The following is a 26,351-nucleotide window of genomic DNA, read 5'->3' as shown; positions in this document are numbered from 1 at the left end:
TCACAGTCAGTCCATACCAAGGGCGGGTAGGATGGAGGGTGAGAGGTGGGGATGGCTGGGGTGGGTGGGGGGCAGTGGTGGTGGGGGGAATGGAGACAACTGTACTTGAACAACAATAAAAAAATGGTAAAAAAAAAAAGCCAGGATCAGATGCTCCCAGCCTTTAAGTCAGAAGCTCTCAGGAAGGGATCAGGACAGCCCTGGGGACCCCAGGACCCACTGAAGGGGAGTGCAAGGTCTAAAATATTTTCATAATAATATTAAGACACCATTTGGCTTTTTCATTCTCTCACGAGTGTTCAGTGGAGTTCTCCAGAAGTGATGTGACTCGTGAGAGCGCCGCAGGTTGGTGCCGAAGCAGGTGTGAGAATCCAGCTGTCTTCTGTTGAGCCAGACACTGAGGACCTGGCAAAAACCGAGAGCCACCCCATTCTTCCCTCTAACGTTCCTGTGTTGGAGACCATAGCAATGCTTTATTAAACCATGTTTTTATGTTAATATATAATGGGTTTATGATCCATATTTTAAATGAAGTAATGTTTCTCAATTTGAGTTTCTAATACAGTAAATATCAACAGCTATAACTTACATAAAAAGCTCTCTGGGGTTGCCTATAATTTTTAAGAGCACAAGGTGTTTTTAAGAGCATATTCGATCTTAAAAAAACAGTGTGAGAATCGCAGCACTAAGCTGTACATAATATATGTAAATTGCTTATCACAGTGCCTAATGGAGAGTGAAGGCTCGACAAATGGTAGTTTTTACTACTTTATAAGGCACTATAAATGAATAATAAATACACTGGCCCGGAACAACTCCCAGCTCCACTTTTCATCACTTTTCCGCAGGTACTGTTCTCTCCTGTTAGCTGAACTGCCCGCAGGCTTGGATGCCCCTGTTTTCACTCACTCCCTTCCCGACTCCCCCACCACACCTACGTGGCTCATGCCTGCCCCACCCCCACCCCCCTTAAGCCTGAGCTGGAGCATCCACATCTTTTAGGAGACTTTTCTGAGTTCTGCACTATGACTCTAACCCATGTCCAGTGATGTTCCAGTTCAACTCCATTGACTTGGGCAGAAAGTCAGGGGGATTTTGTTGATTTCCTTTGGAAAGGGACTAGAGAGGAAGATTCTGTTATTGCCCATTCGGTGCACTTGAGGAAGAGACCTTCTTCCTGGCACAGAGGAATTTCCCATCACCAGAACAATACGTGCAAGAAGGATCATGCGCCAGGCCAGGGCTTCCCCAAACGAAGCCTAGACTCTCTGCACCCAGGGCTGGTGCCGGTTAACAGGCACCTTTTTGCCTCCATTCATGACCTACTGAGTCAGACTCCCTGAGAATTGGGCCTAAGAATATGATTTTTTTAAACACAGCCCTGTGCTGATTTGGTGATTCTTATCCACAGCAAAGTCTGAGAACCACTCTTCTAGGTTCTACTAGGTTCCAGAAGAGAGACCGTGCCATCCGATGGGAGGCAGGGATAACTAAGACACTGATCCGCTCTTTGTGGAGCTCATGTCCCCTGGAAAAAGTATATGACAATGAGAGAGAAAATAGCCTACAATGAATATCGACCACAAATGGGAATTAATAAGGGAGAAGTTGTTTCTATTGGTTAGGGGGTCTGGAAGAATTTCACAGGCAGTGTGACAGTTGAGTTGGTTTGCATGGGCATTTTTAGGTAGAGAAGGACAACGAGGTCATTTGGGGCAAGGAGAGGAGCCTGTGCAATGGGTGGCACATAGAAGAGCACAAAACCATGTAGCGTCCTTTGCTTTGATGTTATGTTCAACCAAGAAACTTTGTGTATATTAGTTTGGTTATTGAGCTGCTGTGTACTAGATGGTAAACGTGAGTTTTCCAGCCATTGGAGAGACATTTGTAGACCCCACATTACTAACTGGTAAACTAATATCCCAGTTTATCAGTTAACATTGGTTAGGGTGTATCAATCCTCCAGAACATGTTGGGTGTCAAAATTAAGTTTCTAACCTGTAACATGACAGCCCTCAGTGTGGTTTCACAAGGCATGAACTACCTGCCCCAGGAGGTCTGCCAGAGAACCAGCTGAGCTCTCAGACCTCCTGGAGCAGACACCGTAGGTTGTTTCTCAAAGTAATGCCTTTATCCTCCTTACTTACAGAACTCTGATTCTGTTTGGATATGGGCAGCTTTATATTTGAAGGAGGCCAAGCCCCCTCCCCAGCCTCCAGCCTTCTGATAGGGCTATTCCTCCTCTTGTCTGTGACTAACTCGGGATGCAGTTTTAGCCAATGAGGTGGGCGGGGGGGAAGAAATCTTCTGGCAGCTTTGGAAATAAAGAGAGGGCCATCTCTTTTCCAGCCTTGTGAAACTGTTGTTTGTGCAGATTGTTTCTGCAGTCACCCTCAAACAGGGAAGAGGCCAGGCTGAGGATGACACCAGGGGCTGAAGATGACAGTGAGAAATGGCAGACAGAGCCCAGGTTTGGGGTGATGCTGCTGAGTCTCTGAGTCAGCCAGCCTGTAACTGCTGTACCTCTGCGTGTCTTGAGAAATGACATGACAACCGTCCTTATTTGCTAGGCCGTTGGAGGCCATTTTTAGTTGGGTTTCTCTTTTCATTTCCTTTCCAACTGAATGCGTACCAATGACACCCCACCCACACAGACACACACACACCACACACCACATGTCACTTCCTCAACCTGGGAACTGCAATTAAGGTGTCATGGGAAATGCAGGAGCAGCCTTACTCCTGGGCCTTCGGAAACTAGAATATATTTATGGAAGTAGAAAATTATTCTGACTTCTACTTACTCCTGTAAACAAATAACACTTCTTTTCCCCCTTGAGAACAGTGTAATCTCCTTCCTTAGCACCTCTCTGATTCCACACATACCATTCTGCACCTACCAACTTCTTGCCTGAGCATCTTTTATCCCTGATAGCATCCACTTGCTCATAGCTTCTTCTGCCTGACTTCTCTCTGGATGTCTTTCAGCTCCTACAATTGACTAATGCATCTCCATCTCAGTTCTTCTGGAAAAGGGTCACATCCCTGTGGGTAAGGCTTCCACGCCAAGTCATCTTATCAGATGCTGACGCACTATAAATGGACTGCACCTGGTCATAGGTCCAGGTCTGGTCCACCCAGCTGAGACCTAGGTGAAAGGTTCCACGGTACCAGTTTGACAATTCGTGCAGAAAGAGCCACTCAGAAGCAGACGGTGCCGTATGGCAGGGGTTGTGAAGTACAGTACGCTTCACCTGTTCAGTATCACGGCAGCTCGCCACACGGTCATCCTATATTTATTCTCCTGTTACTTCAAAATCATAGAAGATTTGGCTGGGAACACAGACACCCAGTAAAGGACATTTCTTAGGCTCCTGTTGGATGTGGTTATGTGACTATATTCTGACTCTAAAGTGAGCAGAAGTGGTATATTCAGCTTCTGGGTTGTGCTGTGCCTTTATTAATTTTTTTAAAATCCTCACCAGAGGATATGTTTATTAATTTTAGAGAGAGGGGAGAGAAAGAAACATCGATGTGAGAGAAAAACACTAATTGGTTGCCTCCCACAGGCAACCTGACCAGGAACCGAACTCACAACCTATATATGTGTCCTGAGTGGGGATCGAACCCACAACTTTCAGTGTATGGGACAGAGCTTCAACCAACTGAGCGACCCAGCCAGGGCTTGTTTTTCTTTTCTTTTCTCTTATTATACTATACATATTCTTGGCAGAAAAATGAGAAAATATGTTTTGGTTTCATAAACTTTTTAAAAAGTATTTTATTTATGTTTTTATAGAGGAACAAGAGAGAGAGAGAAAGAGAGGGAGAGAAACATCAATGTGTGGTTGCCCCTTGCGTGACCCCTACTGGGGACCTGGCCTGCAATGCAGGCATGTGCCCTCACTGGGAATCCAACAGGCAACCCTTTGGCTCAGAGGCCACCTCTCAATCCACTGAGCCACACCAGCCAGAGCTCATAAACTTTTTTAAAGCAAGATAAATGGGAACAATACAACTCATTAGGATTGAAGACCCTCAGGCAGCACCTGAAACACCACTCTCATAGCAAAGGACACTCGCGCTGATCTGATTCTCTGGCAAGGGGGTGGGGTGGAGCTTGGGGGGGATTGTGCTTCTTGGAAGCAGAGGAGTTCAGGCTCACAGACAAGGCATGAGCTTGCTTCTCCGTGAAGTTACCCACAGGGACGGCCCCAACAGGAGACAGTGACCCTCCGCATCCCCTGGCTTTTCCAGGGATGACCTAGTAGCACATATCTTACCTTCCATCCCTAAAAGCCTTCTTAAATCCCAGAATTTTGATGGTTAGTTCCTCAAGTGCATTCTCTTCATTGCTTCCTGCTCCCTGAGGCAGCTCTAGAAGCTGAGGTCAGGCCGCGGTTCGGTTTCGGTTCCTATCAGCTGCAGGGCCGGATCTCCACAGGCTCTCTGGAGAACGGCCCAGAGGGGCGCTGTCGGGGAGTTCAGATTCTGTGGGTTGATTAAAATATTTTTTTCTGTTTTCCACTTTTTCCTGAAGAGTTCACCTTGTGTAGGACACCCAATATGCTACTGTCCATAAAACTTCTTTGGCGTTTATATTCCTCATGGTGGACATGTTTGTTAATTTTTGAATCGTGAAAGTAATTCACTACTTTCAGAAAAAGGAAAAATTTAAATAGTTATACCATAAAAAAAAAAGAATAAACTGGGAATTTCCTACCACCCCTAAGAAAATACTGTTAATATTTTGGCATAGAATGTTTCACTTTTTAGCACTATTTCTATTATATACATTTCTATATCACACATGTAAATGAATTTCTGGTCCTTTAAGAAATATAAGAGGAAGAAAAAAATGTAAGGATACAATTTGCATCAGATCGGTTTGGGAAGTAAATCACCTTTAAGAGACAAGGTGAGATTTGAACGTGGGGGTCGATGGTATGAGAGCCTTACTTTTGTGCTCCAGGAGGTTTCAGTTAAGGCAGCCCATTAGTGCTTTAATTTTAATAGAAAAAAATGTAATTTATTGATTTTAGACAGAGGGGGAGCGAGAAAGGCATCTCGTTGTTCTGCTTATTTATGCATTTATTGTCTGCTTCTTGTCTGCGCCCTGACTCCGGTACATGACACAAAAGGACACCCAGTGCGGTGAGGAAGGCCTAGTCATGACACGCAGCCTCTAACTGCTTCAAAACGAAGCTGGGGTTCTGGGAGATGAAACAGGATGGCCTGCAGGTGATAATTTTTGAAGCTGGATGAGAGATACAGGGGGGGGCTAATTATACTATTTGTTCCCTCTCCTTTGGTACGGGATTAACATTTTTTCATAATGAAGTTAAAACAGACAACAATTAAGCCCAGGAACTGGTGCACAGTGATAGATGAAAATCTGACTCAGGTCCTGCCCTTTTCCTATTTCTGACCATTTCTCTTTTCTCGGAAGTGCCAACGCCATGACTGGGATATTAGTCACATAAGATTTACGGCCATGGCCAGCACCCATGAGCTCCTCCTCACCACTTGTCTTTGGTAAGACCAAGCAGCAGAACAGGCAGGTGGGTGGGGCTGGGGGGAGAGACAACCTTGAGGACTCAGCACGGGCCTGCGACCTGACAGGTTGTCAGTTTGACTTCCCATCAGGGCATGAGCCTGGGTTGTGGGCCAGGTTCCTGGTTGGGGGTGTACGGGAGAGGCAACTGAAAAGACGTTCCTCTAGCACATCAGTATTCCTCTCCCTCTCTTTCTCCTCCTTTCCCCCTCTCTGTACAGACAAATCTTTAAAAAAAAAAATAAGGGTGTCTCTGAAAGAGAGACTGTCCCCTCCTAAGAAAAGCAGGACCATTTGTTTATTACTTAGACCCCACATGCCTTCCAAAGAGACTTGTGCATCTAAGTGACCCATTTATATAAACCCCGGGATATCCCAGATAAAAAGGGACCAGAACCACAGAGAAAAAGCAAGGAGATGGTTCTGGGAACAAGGGAGGATGGGGAGCCCTGGAGCCTCTGGTGAGCCCAGGCAAATGGACTCACAGAGTGTCCGTGGCTGACCAAGGGCGTCAGGCCGACCCAGGAGGAGAGCAGCAGGGTGTGGGGAGGCCCCCTCCAGGGCATGTTTTCACCTCTGTGCAGGTAGGTGCCCTGGCTCTGCCAGACCCAGCGGCCTGTGCTGTCGATGTTTCAGAAGACGCCGACGGCTCCTGTAAAGGTGGGCCAGAGACGGAGCCGTACCGACAGGGTACGGCACGGCCATAACAGATAATCGGCCTGAAGAATCCCTGAGATGTGCATAATATATCTGAAGCTGAGAGTCGCCATAAAACATGAAAATAAAAACTGATTATGAATCAGCAAATGGAGGAGCAACATGAACTGCCATCAAATATGAACACAATTAAAATGAATTCGTCCTAAACTATATTCAAATGAAGGCCACGGGGATGTGGATTTATGACTCACGCCAAAATATGAAAGAATAATAATAGCACTTTATCTTAAGCTAGCAAACTTAATTTTGTTTTCAGTGCACTTCAGGTACTGGCTATATAACTTGAGATGTCTAAATCATAAAGCAGAGTTATAGGCCCAATGATTTAAACAGTGATGTAAAACTAAACACTGAGTTTGTTGATTCCCAAGAGCTTATAATTGCCTGAACAGAATGGAGTTCATGAAGGAAATACAGTGAAAAAATTTTTATTGACATTGACGCGTTTCCAGGAGACTACAGACAGATTCTTCAGGGATGGGGGTGGGAAAAAGGAAAGTTTAGTCTGTGGCCAAACACTGGCTTGCACACCACCCATTGCTGCTGCCTACCAGACCAGGAGGGCAGCCCAGGGTTCAAGGGCATAGTGTCCCATGGCAAGGCCATCCCAAAACTCCACCAGTGCCCACGACCCACCCCATCCCTGTAGCCCCTTGAATGTTGTTGGGTGTTTCATTGTTTGAGATAACTCAAGTCCCATTAAAAAAATTAAATGAAATTAAAAAAAAAAAGAAATGACCCAAGTCCCTGGCAATTAGGTTCTTTATCTCTTAAATCAAGTCTCATCTCTTAGCTTTTTTTTTTAATAAATAAAAGAGGCATTAGCATATAGAAGGAGAGGCAAGAAGCCAGAAAAAAAAATGAAATAAACTACCCTTTTAAGTTCTAGTGACCTGCATTTCTGAAAAATTACTGAACCATATGGAAATCTATTTCTAAAGTCCCAACGCTCTTTGCAAAATGACAAAACTGAGTTAGTCATGGAAACAACTAGCATCTGATGGGAAAGACGTCCATAAAATCAACAGCTATTATTTATTTGGCACCAAATGTATACGAGGCATGGTGCCAACTGCCTAACCGACAGCTGGTGCAGAGAAAAGACCCACTGGTGACTCTGCATTGTCACGCCTGCTCGCAGCCTGCAGTCCCAGCTCCCCTCTCCTGCCCCAGACTTTGTGTGATGCTCCCCCTCCTCAGGGAATACTACTCACCCAGGCCCACCCTCCCCAGTGCTTCGTCTGTGCGGCCCCAGGCCATCGCCAGGAAGCTGTGTGCGGGTCTTCCCATGCGGAACCCCCTCCTGCGCGGGCCTAGGTTTGGGGCCATAGCACCACGTCACAGCTTCCGACCAACAATTTAAAACTTTCCAGTAATTTCAGAGATCAAGTTGTCCAAGTAAGAAACATCCAAACCCTGAGAAAATAAAGTAATAAAACCCCGGGGGGTTTGTTATTGGTAGAGAATTTTTATGAGAATAGTTGGGCCACAGTGACAACCACTGCCCTGAAGCAACATCTCAATGGGCTGGGAAAATGCCCTGGAATATGGCAGTTTTGCAGCTTATTTTATACAGTTAGACAAAAAGGAAGAGATGTGGGGGGAGGGGTCACATAAAACCCATTGGTGGTGGATAAAAAGGTGGGAGCAAGAAAAGCGGGGAAATCTCTGGAACTGGATAAAAAGACACAATAGAGAGATATGTACTTCTTTGACACTGGAGGGTACAGGACAGTTACTAATAAACATTTACAGCACATGGAGACGGTGCATCGGGAACAAGACACCAGTGAGGGGTTTTGTGGTCTTGTGCTCTGGTTGCAGTTAGGCCCAGAGGGTGTAAAAAAGATTGCTCTGATGCGTATGTTCTCTTAGATACAGAAAGACAGCAGACAGGCTCGCTTAAGGTAAAGACTGACCTTTGTCAAGGCAGCTGCTGGCGTAGGACGTGACTCTCCTCCTTGACCCACTGTTAGTTAGGAAGTTTTCATCTCAGACTGTCCTATGTGGTTACTTTTGGTCTCTGAGTTTGTAAAGCCACCACACAGGCCTCCCCTGAGCATGTCAGGCATAGTCTGTGGTCCCTTCTCACCCACAGACTTTAACCTTCAGTTTTCAGATGAAACACGTGGGACCAGAGAAGCCGAGGGCCCGTGCTGGCCATGAGGCCAGCTGGGAGGAACCTTGGAGCAGGGAGGTCCTGTCTCTGCTCTCTCCATCTTTTGCTAATGATGACACTTGATAATTTATTGATGGGTGAGAAGCGACACATTGGAGACTCTATATGATCTGCAGCAACAGCCAGATGGTCCTTAATAAAACATTAATAAAGCAACAGCAGATGGCATTAATAACGTATTATACAGACTTGCCTGAGAGCCATCAAAAGCATTTTTTTCTGTACCTCCTTATAATGGAAAATTTATCAGACAAGACAGAAAAGAGGAAACTGGCCTCTAAATTACAATTTGAGAGAATGTTTCTTGGTGCTTGTGGATGTTTTGGATAAGGGAAGATCTTAAAGGTAATTTCACGGTAATGACAAAGCTTTACTAGAAACAGAAGCAGGCTCCTACAGCTTCTTCCTTGCTTGAAAACCCAGGCCCCAGACTAGACTACCCCATTTTCCCACTTTCTTAGAAAAAGAGGTGTCTGGATGGCATAAAAAATAATGTGTTAACATCAGACAACAGCGATCATTAGACGGGACCTCGGGGGTAGGTGTGTTACCTGACAGGCTCCACCCAGAGCAGCTCTAGTGAGGCTGGTCTGCAGCGTGTGGGTTCTGACTTCCTGTAGGAACGGTTTCCCAACACGAGTCCAGGTGATTTCGGGAGCACGTTTATTTAGGCTGGGCGTAATGAACTAAAGGAAGGACTTGGGGTGGGAGAAGTATCGACAGGAGAGAGCCTAGGCTCCCTGGAAAACATGTAGGAGAGGAGCGAGGCCACTGTTTGCTTACCTGGAAGTCAGAGGAAAAGGGAGCCCTGCAGACAGGATCAGGGAGTAAGCCTGGGTCGAGCAGCCGCTACCCACTGCTCCTCTGGCTGCAGGCCTCCTTGGGACCCTTTGGGCGTAGGAGGAAGTAGAAAGTTCGTGCCCGGGAAGGGGCTTGGTGTGCACAAGACTGAGCTGCGTCTATGTCCTGAGGGTGAGTATCTTAGGGGAGGGTTTCAGCAGAATATTCACCAGCTTTTCAGGTGTGTTTTTAATTTGCTGATGTGTCATAAAAAGTGCATAGAGGGTTTGGGAATATTCTTTGGACTGCTGTACTGCTTTACTTTGATCTTGAGTCTGTCTGGCTTTTAATGGGATTTTTATTATTGGTTCCCCTGACTTCACCTGTGCTTGGGTTTAGCTGGCACAAATGATGTTGATTGGGTCTCTGTTCTCTTTCTCTCAGACCACGGAGATTTAAGCTAGGTATTCTTTGTTAGGGAGGAGAGGTTTAAACCATTCACGCACAAGTGTCCTTGATTAGGGGAGCTAAGTCTTGCAATTCACCAGCTCACTGTAAGTTGCTCAAACTATTTGGCCTTCTTGAATTTTCTTGTCTCAGTGTCTCCATTCCATTTTCCCAGGTCACTATTCCAGAGAACTTTTTTAAATAAAAATTTTATTTATTTATCTTTAGAGGGGGGAGGGAAGGAGAGAGATAGAGAAATATCAATGTATGGTTGCCTTTCATGCGTCCCCTGCTGGGAACTGGCCAGGTATGTGCCCTGGCTGGGGATCGAACCACAGTCTTTCAGTTTGCAGGCCCATACTCAATCCACTGAGCTACACCAGCCATGGCTATTCCAGAGGACTTATAAGAACAGGAGAATTAACAACCTGCACTGAGTGAGGCAATATTAATTTACCTGAAAGTGAAAAGTTGGACTTTCTGCACTGCATTTAAAAGTATGACTTCCTCTCAAAATTTACCTGTTGGGCAATAGTCAAAAGTGAAGACTTAGCACTTACTGGGGTTGCTCAGTGGGTTGGGTGTCATCCTGTAGAGCCGAGGGTTGCAGGTTCGATTCCCAGTCAGGGGGCGTGCCTGGGTTTCAGTCCAGGTTCCTGGTTGAGGGTGTGCAGTCAGGGGCCTGTGAGAGGCACCCGTCTATGTTTTTCTCCCTCTCTTCCCCCCTCTCTAAAAATAAATAAATAAAATCTTTAAAATTTTTATTTAAAAAAAAGTTAAGGCTTAGACTCAGAGTTTAGTTTAAATCCTGGTATCAGCAGTGTCAGATCTGTAGGAAGTCCCTAAGATTTAGTGTTCTTCTGTAAAATAGGGATAATCATACTGTTTGGATTTGTACAAAGATTCAACAGAATAATGTGCATAAAGGACCACGTTGGACACAAACATCCAAAACTGCAGCTTTGTGATGAACGCAGTTCCCACTGTTCTGACTAAACTGAAAGGGGCAGTTTCAGAGTCTCCGGTGGTTTCTTTTTTGTAATCCTTCCATAGGCCTTTCAACTTCCCCATCAAGCCCTGCTCTCCAGAAGGGACCTGTGTCGGCATTTATGCCTTAATGTTATTGTTTGTTGCAGTGCGACTTCCCTGAGGAATGTTTACATCTTTTTTTTTAAAAGATTTATTTATTTATTTATCTTTAGAGGGGAAGGGAAGAAGGGAGAGAAATATCAATGTGTGGTTGCTTCTGGTGCACCCCCTGCTGGGAACTGGCCTGCAACCCACGAATGTGCCCTGACTGGGAATCGAACTGCGATCATCTGGTTTGCAGACCCGCACTCAATCCACTGAGCTACACCAGCCAGGGTGAATGTTTACATCTTGAGCCCACTTCCAGTTCTGGAAGAGGAGGCTAATCAGGGCTGGAGGGAAGGTCTGGCCTTTCCCTCAGTTGGAGCAAGTTTCGGGGGAGGAAGGAGAAATGAGAGACCCCCTGGGATCTTTCAAGCAGGCTAGTTGGACTCACCTGGATCCTTCTTTGCCTGGTCCTGATCAGACTAGTTTTTCCCAGGTACATTTTCTGACAACTTCCCTTCCCAGGGTAGGAATCACTGGGTTCCATGAGCAAGGATCAAACTTTCATTTACCCTCAAGGTTCTTCTGGCTGGGATAATAATCCAACAGACACAGACAGATTAGCCAGAGAAAATAACCAAATGTGACACTGTCTATGGCGCCCCACGTGCATGAGGGGTTCAGCGGTAGAAAGACCGATACAGAAGACATCCTGAGCTGGGGATGAGGTGCTGCACCTTGGGGGCTTCAGAGAGTCATTACGGGATGGTAAGGAAAAGTATTGAATAGAAGTTTGTCCTGCCCTGTGGATAGATCCAAAGAAATGGTCTCTGGTAACAGCTTATTCTGGGCAAGGCCCCCCCATTCAATTTCCCCTGGGTGGTTGAGGGGTGGCAGAATTATCTCTTGAGCACGGGGTCCCAGTGGCCCACATAGCCCTGAGGCACCTCTGGGGCTGGCCCGTCCCAAAGCCCCGCCATTCTTTTCCAGCTTTTCCAGCAGGTCGCTGTGCTAGTCCCTGTGAGCTCGTTAAGGGCAGAGAATGGCTTTTTGTAAGTTGATGGTGGGCGCTCAGTGATATTTGTAAAATGAGAGAGAATTCCAAGGAACTGGAAACCCGTAATGGCTGCTACCATTTCCTGGTGTCTGCTGGTTGCCAGACCAGTCACGATGACCACATGTGTTAGGTGTCATCTCCACTTACCAATGAGGAAACCGAGGCTCGGAGGAGTGGCAACAGCAAGTGGAAGTGAAGATGGGACCTTCATCCTTGTGCCAACTCCAGAACCGTGGCACAGCCAAGTCTGAGTCAGTGGCTGTGCTGACACTGGCATTTGTTTTTTAGTGTTTGTATTAGTCAGAGTGCTCCAGAGAAACACAACCAATAGGACGTACCTATACCCTGTATCTGTATTTACCCATATAGAAAATTGTCTGGGAAAAATTTTCTCTGTACCTCTACACAGTTATCTATCTATCTATCGATCTATGAATGTAGATATATATATATATAGGATACAGGTTGTTGAATATATCTATAGAGATACATCCTATCAGTTTTGTTTCATTCTGTATATAAATATCTACATGTATCTATATCAGAGGAGCTTTATCATGGGAATTGGTTCTCAAGATGACGGAGATCAAGAGTCCCACGGCCACCATCCCCGAGCCGGAAGCCCAGGAGAGCCAGTGGCATAATTTGGTTCCCCTCTAAAGGCCGGAGAACAGGAGCTCCCAGGTCTGAGGACAGGAGGGTGGATGTCCCGACTCCGGCAGAGAGCACACTCTCTCCCTGCCACCTTCTTGTTCTGTTCAGGCCTGAAGGACTGGATGCTGCCCACCGCCTCGGAAGGATGTCTTCTTCACTCAGCCTACAGATTCGAACGCTAGCCCATTTCCAGAAACACCCTTGCTGATGCACCCTCGCGGAAACGATGTCTAGCCAGCTATCTGGTCCTCCATCAGTCTACTGAAGTTGGTACATAAACTCAACCGTCGCAGTGTTGATGTTTTTGATATGAGAACACTGGCCTGGGAAGACAGCATTACTTTCAGAGACAAGCCTATGTGAGCTGGGGATCCCAGTGCATCCCTGTCACACCGGCCGTCCAGATGCCCCAGAGAAACCCAGCCTTCGCCCTGGCAGGCCCAGGTCTTCTCGTGGGAGAAATGAAGCTTGAAGATTTCAAAGTATACAATGAGGAAAAAAATCCCACCTCTGCCAACAGTCTGAAACAAAGTAAACCCTGTCAGGGTGTCGAAGGTGCCCAGGGGTGGTGGGAGCTCACCTTCTGGAGCTGGTTGCTCTTCCTTGGTCCAGACGAGTAAAATCATTGTGCTGAGCATTTAGTGATCAGTCAAAACTGAGTCAGATGCAGCGATCATTTGTCCTTGCCAAATTGCTTTTTTTCTTTGAAATTAGCCTTTCTAAGGACCTTACCAAACAACAAATGTGTATACAATTCCCACTCTCTGCAGCCAATTAAAACTCAGCTAAGGTGTTACCTGTAATCATTGTTGTTGATGAAAGTACCACCCTCACTCACCACCTGTCTCTCCATGTTTTCCCAGTAATCCTTTAAACCAGGTGTAGAATTAAGTGGTTTTGTTTTTTTTTACAGTATGTACTCTCTAATCCAAAAATAAATTACTGAGATGAAAAACAGGGTAGCTGCCGCGTGAGTTTCCCTGATTGGGATTCTTATAAAAGCCCTCGGCGTGGCCAACACCTTTCTATCTCTGAGAGCATTTTGGAGTTGAGTCTGCTACTGCTCTCAGAACCCATTTCCTCATTTTTTCCCCCTAGGCTCAAAGTCTACCTTTTCTAACTTCCCTTGTGGTTAGGGGGACCACGTGACTGATTTCTGGGCAAAGGAAGGTGCCCTGAGTGTCAGGCCCATGAAAATCTCCCATGAGAGAGCAGATCTGACCCAAATCTGATCAGGCAAAGCCCGTGTGTGCTTTCTCCTCTGTAGCGGCGGTTCATCTAAGAGAGTGTGGGTGATCTCTCATTGTGGTTTTAATTTGCATTTCTCTGATGATTAGTGACACTGAGCATCTTTTTATATGTCTATTGGCCATCTGTATGTGCTCTTTGGAGAAGTGTTTATTGAGGTCCTCTGCCCATTTTGTAATTGGAATTCTTCTTTCAGATGGGTAGACTTATGGGGGAGAAATTATAAATGATATATACCTCATAAATTATATACTCGTCTAACCACTACGCTGCTCACCTGAAACTAACATAGTATTGAATGTCAACTGTAATTGAAAAATAAAAATTAAAAAAAAAAAGAGTTCATATCTCTTCAAAAGTGGCTCCCAGAGAACTAGGAAGTGGTTATGGCTACCATACAGAGCTGGTCCATTAAAATGTTCATTTGGGAAATATATCCCATTAATGACTGTACCAATTTTTGCTGGCCTTTGTGGATTGGTTACTCGGTAAGGACCTGGGGGTAGAGTAGGGACTACACGATTTCCCATGGATGTGTTTCAGAAGTTCTGTAACTTGAAACATAGTTCATTTAGTGACTCCTTTTCCAAGCGAAGATTTGTCATCCCCGTGACCACCCCAGTTTATCTCCTGTGAAATTCTGTTTTCATGCAGCCCCATTTTCTAAAGGGATTTATCTACAATGGAGTGAGATTACTGGGGTTTGATGTTTTCTTTTTGTTCACTTTCTTTTTTCTCCTTGGGCTGAAAGTTCCCATCTTGTCTTTGTCTATCTAAGTCTTCAAATGCTTTTATTTCATAATAATAAATACAACTATTCAAACATAAACAGAAAAGTGGAGACTCTCAATTAGGGCTTTGTCAGAATCCTCCTGACCCATACACGATGGGACAGGGAGAGTAGCCCTGGTGAACAGGAAGAGCGAGGGGAGCCGGGGTGGGCGGAGGAGATGGGAGGGCTCTTTATCCACGATTCATCCCTCCCTCCCGGTACACGCAGGTGTGTTCAAACACAACTGACTGATGTGACTTTCATGGTGCTTCCTATCATGGTTCAAAAGCTCAGATGGTGTCCAATGATCTGTGTTTAAATCTTGGTTTGTTTCTTCCTGGCTGGGTGGGCTTTCCATTTTGTGTCTCAGTTTACTCATTTGTAACTTGGACCTCCAACCTTTTGCTGTGAGAATTAAATGAGCCAATCAATGAATGTAATGTACTCAGAAGCATGCATGGCAATAGTAAGTCAGAAGTACTATATAAATATTATTTGCTGTTCTCATTCTTGTCTTCCTGAGGCATATTATTAAAAGGCAATGGACAGGACAAAAAGAGTGAAAGAGTTTGAAGTCACAAAGTAACTGTTAACACCAGTAAGCCCATGCACGCTATTACAAGGGATGAGCTAAGCAGACACTGGTCTCGTGGGGAGGGAAGCTCATGAACATACAGTTTATGAAGATGTTCTTAAGATGAATGGCGTATGTCAGGAGGCAGTAATCTCTGACAATAAGCCAGTCATCACTATATGATTTTATGAAGATAAAGAACCAATGAATAGTCTGTTGACAGGGCCAGGGAAGTGATTCTTTTCTTCTTCCAATACCTAATCACTTTGGCAAGGCCCAGGACCTTGAGAGGACCACCGCTCTCAATCATTTCTACTCACTCATCCGACAGCTGCTAATCGTGTACCCGCCTTGTGCCAGGACTGCAAAGGTGAATGAGACCCATAGTCTGGTGGGAAAACCGAACAGGCAAATGCTGTAATTAATTCAGAAATTATTTCCTGACTGCTGTGCATTGATTGCTATGTTAGGTGCTGGGTGTAGTGAACAAAACGGACAAAAGATCCTGCTGTCATGACGCCGATGTTGCTCTAGGCAAGGGAAAGATGAAATACAGCATGAAGTGTGATGTGTGCATACAGCCTATCGGATGGTGATCAGTGCAAAGGAGAAAAATAAAGCAGAACTATGAGCCTTCCTGTGAGTTGGTGGACTGTCTGTACTTTAGTTTGACGGTGTGGAAGCTGCACGCAATCAGTAGATTGGTTTATACCTAGGAATATGCAGTAGGGGACTCTCTCTCTCATGGTGCTCGGCAGTGGCAACCAGCCACCGCTCCCAGGGAGCCACACCGTCACTGAGGTGAACTGTACAGTGTATTCGAGGATTTTGCCCAACCGCAGGCTTATGTAAGTGTTGGGAGCATGTCTAGGCGAGGCTAGGCTGAGCTAGGATGGTCGGTAGGTTAGGTGTAGTAAATGCATTTTCAACTTATGATGGGTTTATCTAGATGTAAGCCAACCTTAAGTTGAGGAGCATCTGTAGTCAGGGCGACTTCACTGAGAAGTGAAGTTCTAATAAATTAGAGCAGGTGGGGTAGCTGTAATCTAGGGATAAACCTAGAGCCTGCGGGGCAGAAGGGAAGGCCCTGCCTCCCCTCCCCACCTTGCCCCTGCCCAGTGGAAGGCAGCAACACAACTTCAGTCTCCTGAGTGTGAGTTCTCAGAGGGCAGACCTTCATTTCCTCTGGTTCGTCGTGTTCAGCCTACAGAGAGCACTGTGAGAAGACCGTAAACAGCGACCGAAAGCATAGAACGTTCAAGTCAGCCAAACAGCAAGCAGCTGGGGGGCACCAGCTATGCTCACACTCACCCACCCATTTGACACCCACTGAGTACCTGGTATGTGAGCGATGCTGGATTCTGCCCTCCGGGAACTGAGAATATAGTTACATGAATTACTGACTAACTGGGCACAGTCACACCACAAACCCGCACACTCCCAGGGACCTGCATCAGGGGCTGTCCCAGGGGACCAAGAAGCCACAGTCTCAGTCCACGCCCCATTGCTGGTGGCGGGTCCAGGCCTTTTCCAGGGGCAGCGCTCAAAGTACCTCGCGCTGCGGACTGGAGGTGAGGCCTCTGGGGCGAGCCCTGGGGTTCGAGCCACTGGGTCCTCTGGGGAAGTCCCACGGAGAAAGGGAAACAGCTCACTCCTTGCCTTTGGGCAAGGGGAGGGGACGAGCAAAGGTCCCTCCGGACCGCCCCGCCCTCCGCCCACAGAGCCCCCGCCCTCCCCCAGCCCGTCCCGCCCCCACCCCGGGGCAGCTGCAGCTCCGGCCGTGCAGTGCCAGGCTCGCGGCTGTGGGCACCCAGCTGCGAGTGGGAGGTAAGTGTGGGACACCCGTTGCAGGAGCGAGTCCGCGGTTTTCATCTCCGGGACACCCCTCCTACGTCCCTCCTAAGCGGGGCGGATCCGTCGTCTGCCCGCAGCTAGACCGCGGCCCTCCGCGCCCCTCCTCTCTCTACGTCCTCGTCCCCTGAGGCCCCTCGTCCCTCTCCCATTCTCCTCCTTCCCATCCTCCTCCTCCCCGCTGCCGCCGCCTTCCCGGGTTGTTGCAAGGCCGGCTGGTACCTCCGTCTTCCCGCGTCACCACCCCCTCCCGACTCCTGCATCCTTTGTTTGGTTTCTCCTCTCCGGCCTGGGAGGCAGGTGGACCTCGGTGGGAAACCTGGGCTCAGCACTGATTCTCTGATGAGACATTCAGTTCCCTCCGGGAACACACTTAGAGTTGAGCAAGTTGGGCCAGTTGCTTGTTGCACTGAGGAGGACCGTGCACCACAGGGAGGGGAGGGGCGAGTCTCAGTAAGTGGGTGTTACAAAGGAATTGAAGGATTTGGGCCTGTAGGTGATTTGAGGGAGAGTGCAAGGGGACAGGACTTTGCTCTGATGGATGCTGCCAGGAAGTGGGGGAGATTGTATTGAGAACCTTCCTAAACCGAAAAGGAGGGAAGACTGAAGCTGTGGTTGGCCAAGAAGAAGCCGTCACTCAGTAGCCTGGGCTGGTGATGGCAGTGGGGGTGCGGAGTCATTTGCGTGGTTGGGACAGTGTTCGGATTTTGTCTTTGGTCTGTCAGGGTTACGAGAGGTCTTGTTTTGTCTTGATTTGCCCTGACCAGAGTGGCCTTGGCTGGTGGCGATGTCTGTGACATTGTGCGTGTTCACCAGGTGAATGCCAGGCAGTGCCTAGCAATACCGGGGCAGTGGCACCAGGCCAGCTGCTGGATGTCAGGGCTGCTTCTTTTCTTTTTCCTTGGGATATGGGGCAAGTTACTTAGCACCTTTGAGCTCCACCTGCCACATCTGTAGAATGCGCACAATGCCCACTTGGGGCTGCTGTGAAGACTGAATGAGGGCAAGGGTGCGCGTACAGAGGATTTAGTCCAAGGCCTGGTGCCCAGTGGGTGCTCCGGTAACGTAGTTACCCCTCCCCCTCTTAATCTAGTTTATTTTGATGTTGAGGTTTCTTCCCTACAACTATTCAAGCAGAAGCCCGGTGATCAACTAGGGCTGCTCCAGAGGAGACTCTTGAACCGGGTATTAGAAAGAACAGGGTCCTTTCCAAGGCGGATGTGGTCATCCTGCCACTCTGAGTCAGCCTTAAAAATGCACACCGGTGATTACAGCATGCTTCTCATGCAATCATTACCTTAGTTTCCAAGGCTCTGTTGGAACTGTTTGGAGGGTTCTCTGCTCCCAGGAGCCAGGGGCCGCAGTTGGCCGTGTGCTTCTCTGACTTCGTGTTGTCTTACCATCTCGGACTCTTCCTCAGAGGCCTCTTGTCCAGGAGTCTGACTTGAGCTTGTGTAGCCTTTCCGCACTCACCATGGCGCCCTGTGTCCCGCTGGGAGCTGGGAAGCCACGCTTGCCCGTGGAATTCTGACGCCCTGTGCGAGAGCCCAGGGTGCCGTGCCCTGGGGCTTGGTCGTGAGCGTTGTGAGCTCCGTCTCTCCTGAGGCCATTTTCATCTACTTCCAAGTTGGAGCGTCTGGAAACTTGAATCTGAAGTCTGACTTCTGGTTAATTGAGATATTTTTGTGCTTGTCTGTGTTAGGCAACATGGGTTTTAGATACTTCAGCTGGCCCTGGGCACATTATTTTATTTTCCCCAGCTAGACAGTCACTTCAGATGTGTCAGAATGGTCTGGAGCTTATTATCTCCCAGTGCCAGACATGACAAGCTGTATTGTATTAAATTTCAAGCCTCTGTCCTGCCTTAGTTATTGTATCAAAAGTTCCTGGGAATAAAAAAAAAAAAGAAACAATAGAAAGTGGACCAAGAACACAGTTAAGAAAAAAAAATGCAAGGCTTTAAACAAAAGATGCTTCATTTATATTAACATGAAACTGTACCGAGATACCTGTGAGACTGACAAAAACACAACACTTTGAGTACACGCTGTTGCAGAGACTGATACTTTCACACCTTATTGCTGAGACTGCAAAATGGTCCAACCTGTAAATTATAGATGCTTGTACCCACTCGTCTCGCAACCCTTCTTCTGAAAATCTCCCTTCAGGTGCTCTTGCCTGTGTACCAAGAGGACATACATTCAGGAGTATGCAGTGTGGCATTTTCAGAATGACAACATGTAGAAAGAACCCAAGTAACCAACAATACAGGACAGGGTAAATAAACCACAGCTCTCCCACACGATGGAGCATTGAGCAGCTGTAGTGCAGAACGTGCTAACATGGAAGGATCTCCAGGATACAGTGTCACAGTGTGTAAACCCTGTTTTACTCATATTTGTATAAAGAAAGGTGAGGCTAATGGACCTGAAGAGCCAGGGGTGAAAGGGCACATGGGCCTGGGTAGGCATGGGATCTCTAGGTGTATGATCTTTTTAAAAAGTAATTTATTTATTTATTTTTAGAGAAGGGAAGGGAAGGGGAAAGAGAGGAAGGGAAACATCAGTGTGTGGTTGCCTCCCGTGCGCCACCCACTGGGGACCTGGCTGGCAACCCAGGCATGTGCCCTGACTGGGAATCAAACCAGCGACCCTTTGGTTCATAGTCTGGTGCTCAGTCCACTGAGCCACACCAGCCAGGGCTGTATTATCTTTTTACATAGTTTAAATATTTGAGCCATGTAAATATATTATGCATTCCAACATTACTAAAGAAGAAATCTCCGATTTAATTTCACAAGGAGAATATTCTCAGAGTTCCTTGATTGAATAAGCCTCATTCTAATAAAACCCCACAAAGTAGTGGCCCGTGTGCTGAGTGAAATGAATCTTGCACCCTGCCCTCGAAACCCTCAGCGGGTGCTGTCTCACTGCCCCCACCACCATGCTTCCTCCTGAACTCCCTCTCTTGGCAACTGGCACCTCGGTCTCATCAGCCAGCCTGCGCCTCAGCTCCCTCAGGCCACCTCTGGGGGGCTTCTGCCCTTCATCACCACCCTCACATCCAAGCAGATTCTGGGAAACCAGCAACGAAGTGTCTTTCCTATCCTTTTGCCACTGACATAGTTCGGCATTGGTCGTCCATCTCTCATCATGTTCCCTTCTGGTGGTTTCCTATTTTGCCTCCATAAGGTCCTTTTAAGTGACCCCTCTGATCACGTTGCTCCCTACACAGCCCCACCCCACTCATGGCTCCTGCTGCCTGGGCCCCCAGTGTGGGTCTTCAGAGCCTCGTTTGTACACACAGATGCAGGGAAAAGCCCGGAGGCTGAAAATCTAGCTTTGTAAGCAGAGGGCAGGAAAAGACAGGAGAAAGGCACACTGTGACCCCTCCAGCCTGTCAGTTAACAGGGCTTGTTCTGGGAAACCTATAAGGTGCATTGGGGGCGACTGCAAGTCAAAGTGGCTATCTGCCATGTCACTTCACAGACGGCAAAGAATTGTACAGGACAGGGCAGAATGGATGGTATGTGGCAGGTCCCCAGGTGCAGGTGAATGCCTGATGTGCTTGCCTGGGTCAGGACAAGGCTTGTTCCAGGAACTGGCACCCATGGGACATGGGAGAGGTACTGGTTCTTATCAGACGGAAACCATTTGTCACCAGCAGATAATCCCTGAGGGAGTTTACGGGACATATTCTCTGTCTGGTCCGGGTCTATCTCATAGATACAGCAGCGGTCAAGTCAGGGAAGGTCTGTCCTCTCCTGACTGGGACTGAGGGCCCCTCTTCCTTGTCTTTTGCCCTTTCCTACTCGGGAACCTGCATCAGGTGCAGGAGCCAGTCCTGGGGCCTGAAAACAATACCAGGTCTGTCAGGGAAATGGTGATGGGCATCTGAGCACAAAACAATGTCTCCTGCAGGTGACAAGCTTGCTGGTCACTATGTCCCCCCCACCTCTCACCACCTCCTGCCAGCGCTAGGCTTTGAGAATTGCTGCTCATTCGCTAGTGCATCTCCACAGTGCTTTTTAGCTACTTACTGCCACTTAGCCCACAAAAAGCAGATCAGACACCACCTACTTCAGGACAACTTCTGCGACCCTCTGCTTCTCTATGATTGAATGTAGATGCTTTTCTTTTTGTTCATTCCTTGTAGCGATCTGTGCCAATATCTAGGTAAAACCTAGCTACTTGTTTCTCTGTCCAGTCACTAAGGAGAGGAACTACTTACTCTCTCTGTATCCTAAGTGCTTGAATGTGGTACCTGGGTATAGTGGGTACGTAAGAGTAATTAATGAATGATTCATAAATGTTTCGATGAATGAATACATGAGTGATCCATTGCATGGAAGATCCTTATGCTCAGTATAGTGAGAGATCAATTCATTGGAGATGAGAACCTGGTTTTCCTTCTTTGCAGTTCTCTGCTTACCAGGAAGGAACTTTTTGCATGTTGTAGAATCCCTTCCTTAAATGTTCATTCTTGTTAATGTACAAGAACAGGGATAGGGAGCTACATGATAATCTGAGCAGTTTTTTAGAGACAAACTAGTGGTGGGTAAGAGAAGTGTTTTCTGATTCTCTGGAGGAGATTCTTGTTAAAGAAAGTGGGTTAATTAGTTCATGTCTAAGATTACTCCCAGCTCTCACATTCTATGATTTTATTATCTCTGTGGTGGCCAGACATCAGATGCAGATACAAATAAAGCACAGTTCTTGTCCTTGGGACATTTTAACCTTTGGCCATGGATAGTTGTTTGGAAAATCTTACTTTAGGACTTCCAGCCAAGATGGAGGCATAGGTAGACACACTGTGCCTCCTTGCACAACCAAAAGAAGGACAACAACAAATTTAAAAGCAAAAACCAACCAGAACTGACAGAAGATTGAACTGTATAGAAGTCTGGCAACCAAGGAGTTAAAGAAGAAACATTCATTCAGACCAGAAGGAGGGGTGGAGTCAGGCACCAGGGCCAGAGGACTTGCAGCAAAGTGGTGGCTGGAGGACCGGGTAGTCCCACATTTGCGCACCGATAAACCAGACAAAACTGGGGAGCAGGAGGGACCGCACAACCCAGGGCCCCAGCTCAGGGAATAAAGCGTCAGACCACTGATTGAAAACATCTGTGGGGTTTGAAGTGCCAGGAGAGACTCCCAGCCTCACAGGAGAGTTCATTGGAGAGGACCACTGGGACCTAGAATGTACACAAGCCCACCCACCCGGGAATCAGCACCAGAAGGGCCCAATTTGCTTGTGGGAAGTCAGGGAAGTGACTGAAATTCAGCAGAGAGTGGAGCAAGGGCCATTGTTCCCTCTTAGACCCGTCTCCCACATACAGCATCACAACGCAGTGACAAGGGTTGCCCCGCCCTGGTGAACACCTAAGGCTCTGCCCTTCACTATGTAATAGGTGCATCAAGACAAAAAATATGGCCCAAATGAAGGAACAGATCAAAGCTCCAGAAGAGAAATACAACTAAGCAATGAAGAGATAGCCAACCTATCAGACGCACAGTTCAAAACACTGCTAATCAGGATGCTCACAGAATTGGTTGAATTTGGGGGCAAATTAGATGGAAATAACAAAGGTTATGCTAAATGAAATAAGGGAAAATATACAAGGAACCAATAGTGACAGAAAGGAAACTGGGACTCAAATCAACAGTGTGGACCAGAAGGAAGAAAGAAACATCCAATCAGAAGAGAATGATAAACCAAAAAATTTAAAAAATCAGGAGAGGCTTATGAACCTCCAGGACATCTTTAAACGTTCCAACATCCGAATTATAGGGGTACCAGAAGGGGGAAAGGAATAGCCACCAGTGGAAAACTTATTTGAACAAATAATAAAGGAGAACTTCCCCAATCTGGCAAAGGAAATAGACTTTCAGGAAGTCTAGGAAGCTCAGAGAGTCCCAAAGAAGGTGGACCCAAGGAGGACACACCAAGACACATCATAATTACATTACCCAAGATAAAAATGAAGGAGAGAATTCTAGAAAAATCAAGAGAAAAGGAAATAGTTACCTACCAAAGTTCCCATAAGACTGTCAGCTGATTTCTTCAAAGAGACCTTATAGGCAAGAAGGAGCTGGAAAGAAGTATTCCAAGTCATGAAAGGCAAGGACTTACATCCAACACTGCTCTATCCAGCAAAGCTTTCATTTAGAATGAAGGGCAGATAAAATGCTTTTCAGATAAGGTCAAGTTAAAGGAGTTCATCATCACCAAGCCCTTATTAAATGAAATGTTAAAGGGATTTAATCTAAGAAAAAGATAAAAACATGTACAGTAAAATGACAGCAAACACAATTATTAACAACCACATCTAAAAAAATACATAAACAAACTAAGCAAACAACAAGAACAGGAACAGAACCACAGAAATGGAGATAATGTGGAGGGTTATCAACAGGGGAGTGGGAGGGGGAGAGAGGGGGAAAAGGTACAGAGAATAAGTAGCGTAGATGGTAGGCAGAAAATAGACAGGGGGAGGGTAAAAATAGCATGGGAGATGTAGAAGCCAAAGAACTTATATGTATGACACATGGACATTGAACTAAAGGGGGGAAATGTGGGTGAGAGGGGGTGTGCAGGGTAGAGGGGAGTGAAGGGGGGAAAATGGGACAACTGTAATAGCATAATCAATAAAATATTTTTTTAAATATTTTATTTATTTATCTTTAGAGGGAAAGGGAAGGAGAGAGGGAGAGAAACATCAATGTGTGGTTGCCTTTCGTGCGTCCCCTGCTGGGAATTGGCCTGCAGGGAACTGGCCTGCAACCCAGGAATGTGCCCGGACCTGGAATCGAACCGCGATTGTCTGGTTCGCAGGCCCGTACTCAATCCACTGAGCTACACTGGCCAGGGCAATAAAATATATTTTTAACAATCTTCAGTTTTTGCTTTTTTGAGTAAGAATGCTTACATATATGTGTACATGTGTATTATGAATTGTTAATAACTTTTGCTCATGTTTATATTACAGTGTTTAAAAATTTTATGTGTAAAAGTTTTTCATAAAGTATTCTAGTTCTTTGTTATAAAACAAGTATTTTTTTCAGTTTTCCATTTGTCTTTCTCCTTTTAAAATTGTACTGATATTTGTCTGTATTTTTTTCTAGTACATTTATGGTTTTATTTTTTCCCCAACCTCTCCCTCCTTAACCTAATCCACTGAGAATTTCCTCTGCCTATGGCATGAGATTGGGATCTGAGTATTTTTTCCCAGATGATTAGCCCGTGGTTCTAGCACCTTTTATTGAGTGATCTATAATTCCTTCACTGAATACAGTTCTTTTACATCTTTCAATGTGTCTCTTTGTTCTTCCTCCAGCTGAAGAGTGACTGGGACTTCATTTCTGGGTTAAAAAGAAATAGCTAGTTCCTTGCCATTCACGAACAGAAAAATCACAGAATGTAGAGACAAAGCACATTTGACTCTTCATGGAAGTGGTCATAAGTAAGACACAAATTGGGGTAGTCAGCATGTTGTTCAAATACTTCCAGGTCTCTAGCTTCCGTACAGTTAGTGTGGAATTGTTGTCTTTCCAGAGCATTATAATTGGCTGAGGCCATGTGACTAATTCTAACAATTCGTGCGCGGATATGATATGTGTCAGTTAGGGGACAGAGCATTGCACTGCTGGTGTGAGACTTTCCTGAACTCTCTTTGCAGTCGAGCGTTGACTAACGATGCTCAAGATGAAGGCTGCCCCCCAGTCTGGATCCCTCAGCGACTATGATGGCAAAGTCCCCTGTCCTCTGTTGGACATGTAGTGGGAGAAATAAATGCTGCTCTGTTGTTAGAATCCACTAAGGCTTAGGGGTAATTTGTTACTGAAGCATAACCTCAGCTCTCCTGACTTGTGCACATTTCCCTTTCAGTATTTCAGTTTGATTTTTTTTTTTTTTTTTGCCATCTACTGAGCTCAAGCTAGAGGCTTTTCTAGAGAGGAGGTATTTTTTCATGTATACTGATTCATGCTGCTGAGAAATCAGATACTTTTAGAAAAACAGTCACAAAAGAATAACTTGCTTAATTTGGGCGTAACATTATTTTTCCAGGTAACCTGGAGTTCTCAAAATGTTTGCCAAGGCAACAAAGAATTTCCTCAAAGAAGTTGATGATGGAGGAAACCTTATCGCAGTGTCAAGCCTGAATGACTCCGATAAGTTACAACTTCTAAGTCTGGTGGTCAAAAAAAACAGATTCTGGTGCTGGCAGAGACCCAAATACCAGCTTTTATCCGTCAGCCTGGGAGACGTGCTCACAGAAGGCCAATTTCTGAGTCCAGGTGTGTTTCTTTCTCTTCTATTTTACAGTTAGTCCCAGAACAGGAGATGATGATTCTTCTAGACACACGTTGTGCTGAGTGATTACATGGTGATTACTTGTGATTTCTCCTGTTTCTTTGCTGCGGTCTTAGAAACCTATCTTTTCTTCAAATGACAAAGTTCCACTGAACTGCCATGAAAGGATATAGCTTAATCAGAAAACAAAATAACAGTGCAGCTCTGGGAGTAAGAGTAAGACATGCCCATTGTAGATGCTGCGGCCATGCAACGTATGCGGGACGGATCTGCCACCCAAAATTCGGCTTGGTGTTGAGGTTGATGATGCCAGCTACCTGTCAGGCAGGTGTGAAATTCTATTGCTCATGTCATGAATGGGCATGGCAGGCTCCCAAGCTGGCTCAAAAATAGCTAGAGAGCCCTGGCTGGTGTAGCTCAGTGGATTGAGTGCAGGCTTGCGAACCAAACAACCATGGTTCGATTCCCAGTCAGGGCACATGCCTGGGTTGCAGGCCAGTTCCCAGCAGGGGAAGCACAGGAGGCAACCATACATTGATATTTCTCTCCCTCTCTCCTTCCCTTCCCTTCTAAAGATAAATGAATAAAATCTTTTTAAAAAATAGCTAGAGAGAGTGGGGGACAGGAGATGGAGTCAGCTTTTACTGTGAATAGGAGGTGGATGGGGCTTCTAAGGTTGGAACTTCCTGCCAGGGCCAAAGGAGGGAGCACCTGGACTTTCTCACCAGCTTGCCCGGGTGTGTGACAGGAAGGGAAGAGAGTGGGGAAGGGGGGGGACACGGGGGGGATGGCAAAGATGTCAGCAATAAACATCAAAAATGGAGTCAGACTCCGTATTATAGTTGAGTATTTATATAATGTAGAAATGTAGAAAGAATGAAAATAAACCAATAAAAATTCTACCATCAAGTCTTAATTCCCATTAACTGTTGGATTGTAGTCTTCTCTTTTCCCTCTGCATCTAATTTTTTAACAACAAAATCGGAAACATATTACATATAATTTTTGTATACTGCTTATTTTTTATTTAACCTTATATAAATTTTATTTCACAAGTTTAAATATTTTAAATTACTGTTTTCAACAAACCCATAATATTCCTTTCTGTGTTTCTACCTTATTTGCTGA

General features: G+C 46.1%; 1 protein-coding gene across 2 annotated transcripts in view; it reads left to right on the top strand.

Annotated features, from left to right (window-relative positions):
• Positions 1 to 16,815: 16,815 nt before the first annotated feature.
• GSDME (gasdermin E) overlaps positions 16,816 to 26,351 on the top strand; it is a 52,315-nt gene continuing 42,779 nt past the window's right edge. For both annotated transcript variants that reach the window (XM_053663615.1, XM_053663614.1), the window contains exons 1-2: positions 16,816 to 16,886; positions 24,978 to 25,207. In XM_053663615.1, the coding sequence (XP_053519590.1) occupies positions 24,997 to 25,207 (211 nt within the window). In that variant the 5' untranslated portion in view covers positions 16,816 to 16,886; positions 24,978 to 24,996. The remainder of the gene's footprint in view (positions 16,887 to 24,977; positions 25,208 to 26,351) is intronic.

This window comes from Artibeus jamaicensis, unplaced genomic scaffold (assembly GCF_021234435.1).
Source record: "Artibeus jamaicensis isolate MK-2021 breed Jamaican fruit bat unplaced genomic scaffold, CSHL_Jam_final contig_3230, whole genome shotgun sequence".
Lineage (NCBI taxonomy): Eukaryota > Metazoa > Chordata > Mammalia > Chiroptera > Phyllostomidae > Artibeus > Artibeus jamaicensis.
The sequence above is the reverse complement of the archived record's forward strand: the minus strand, read 5'-3'. Positions and strand labels throughout refer to the sequence as shown.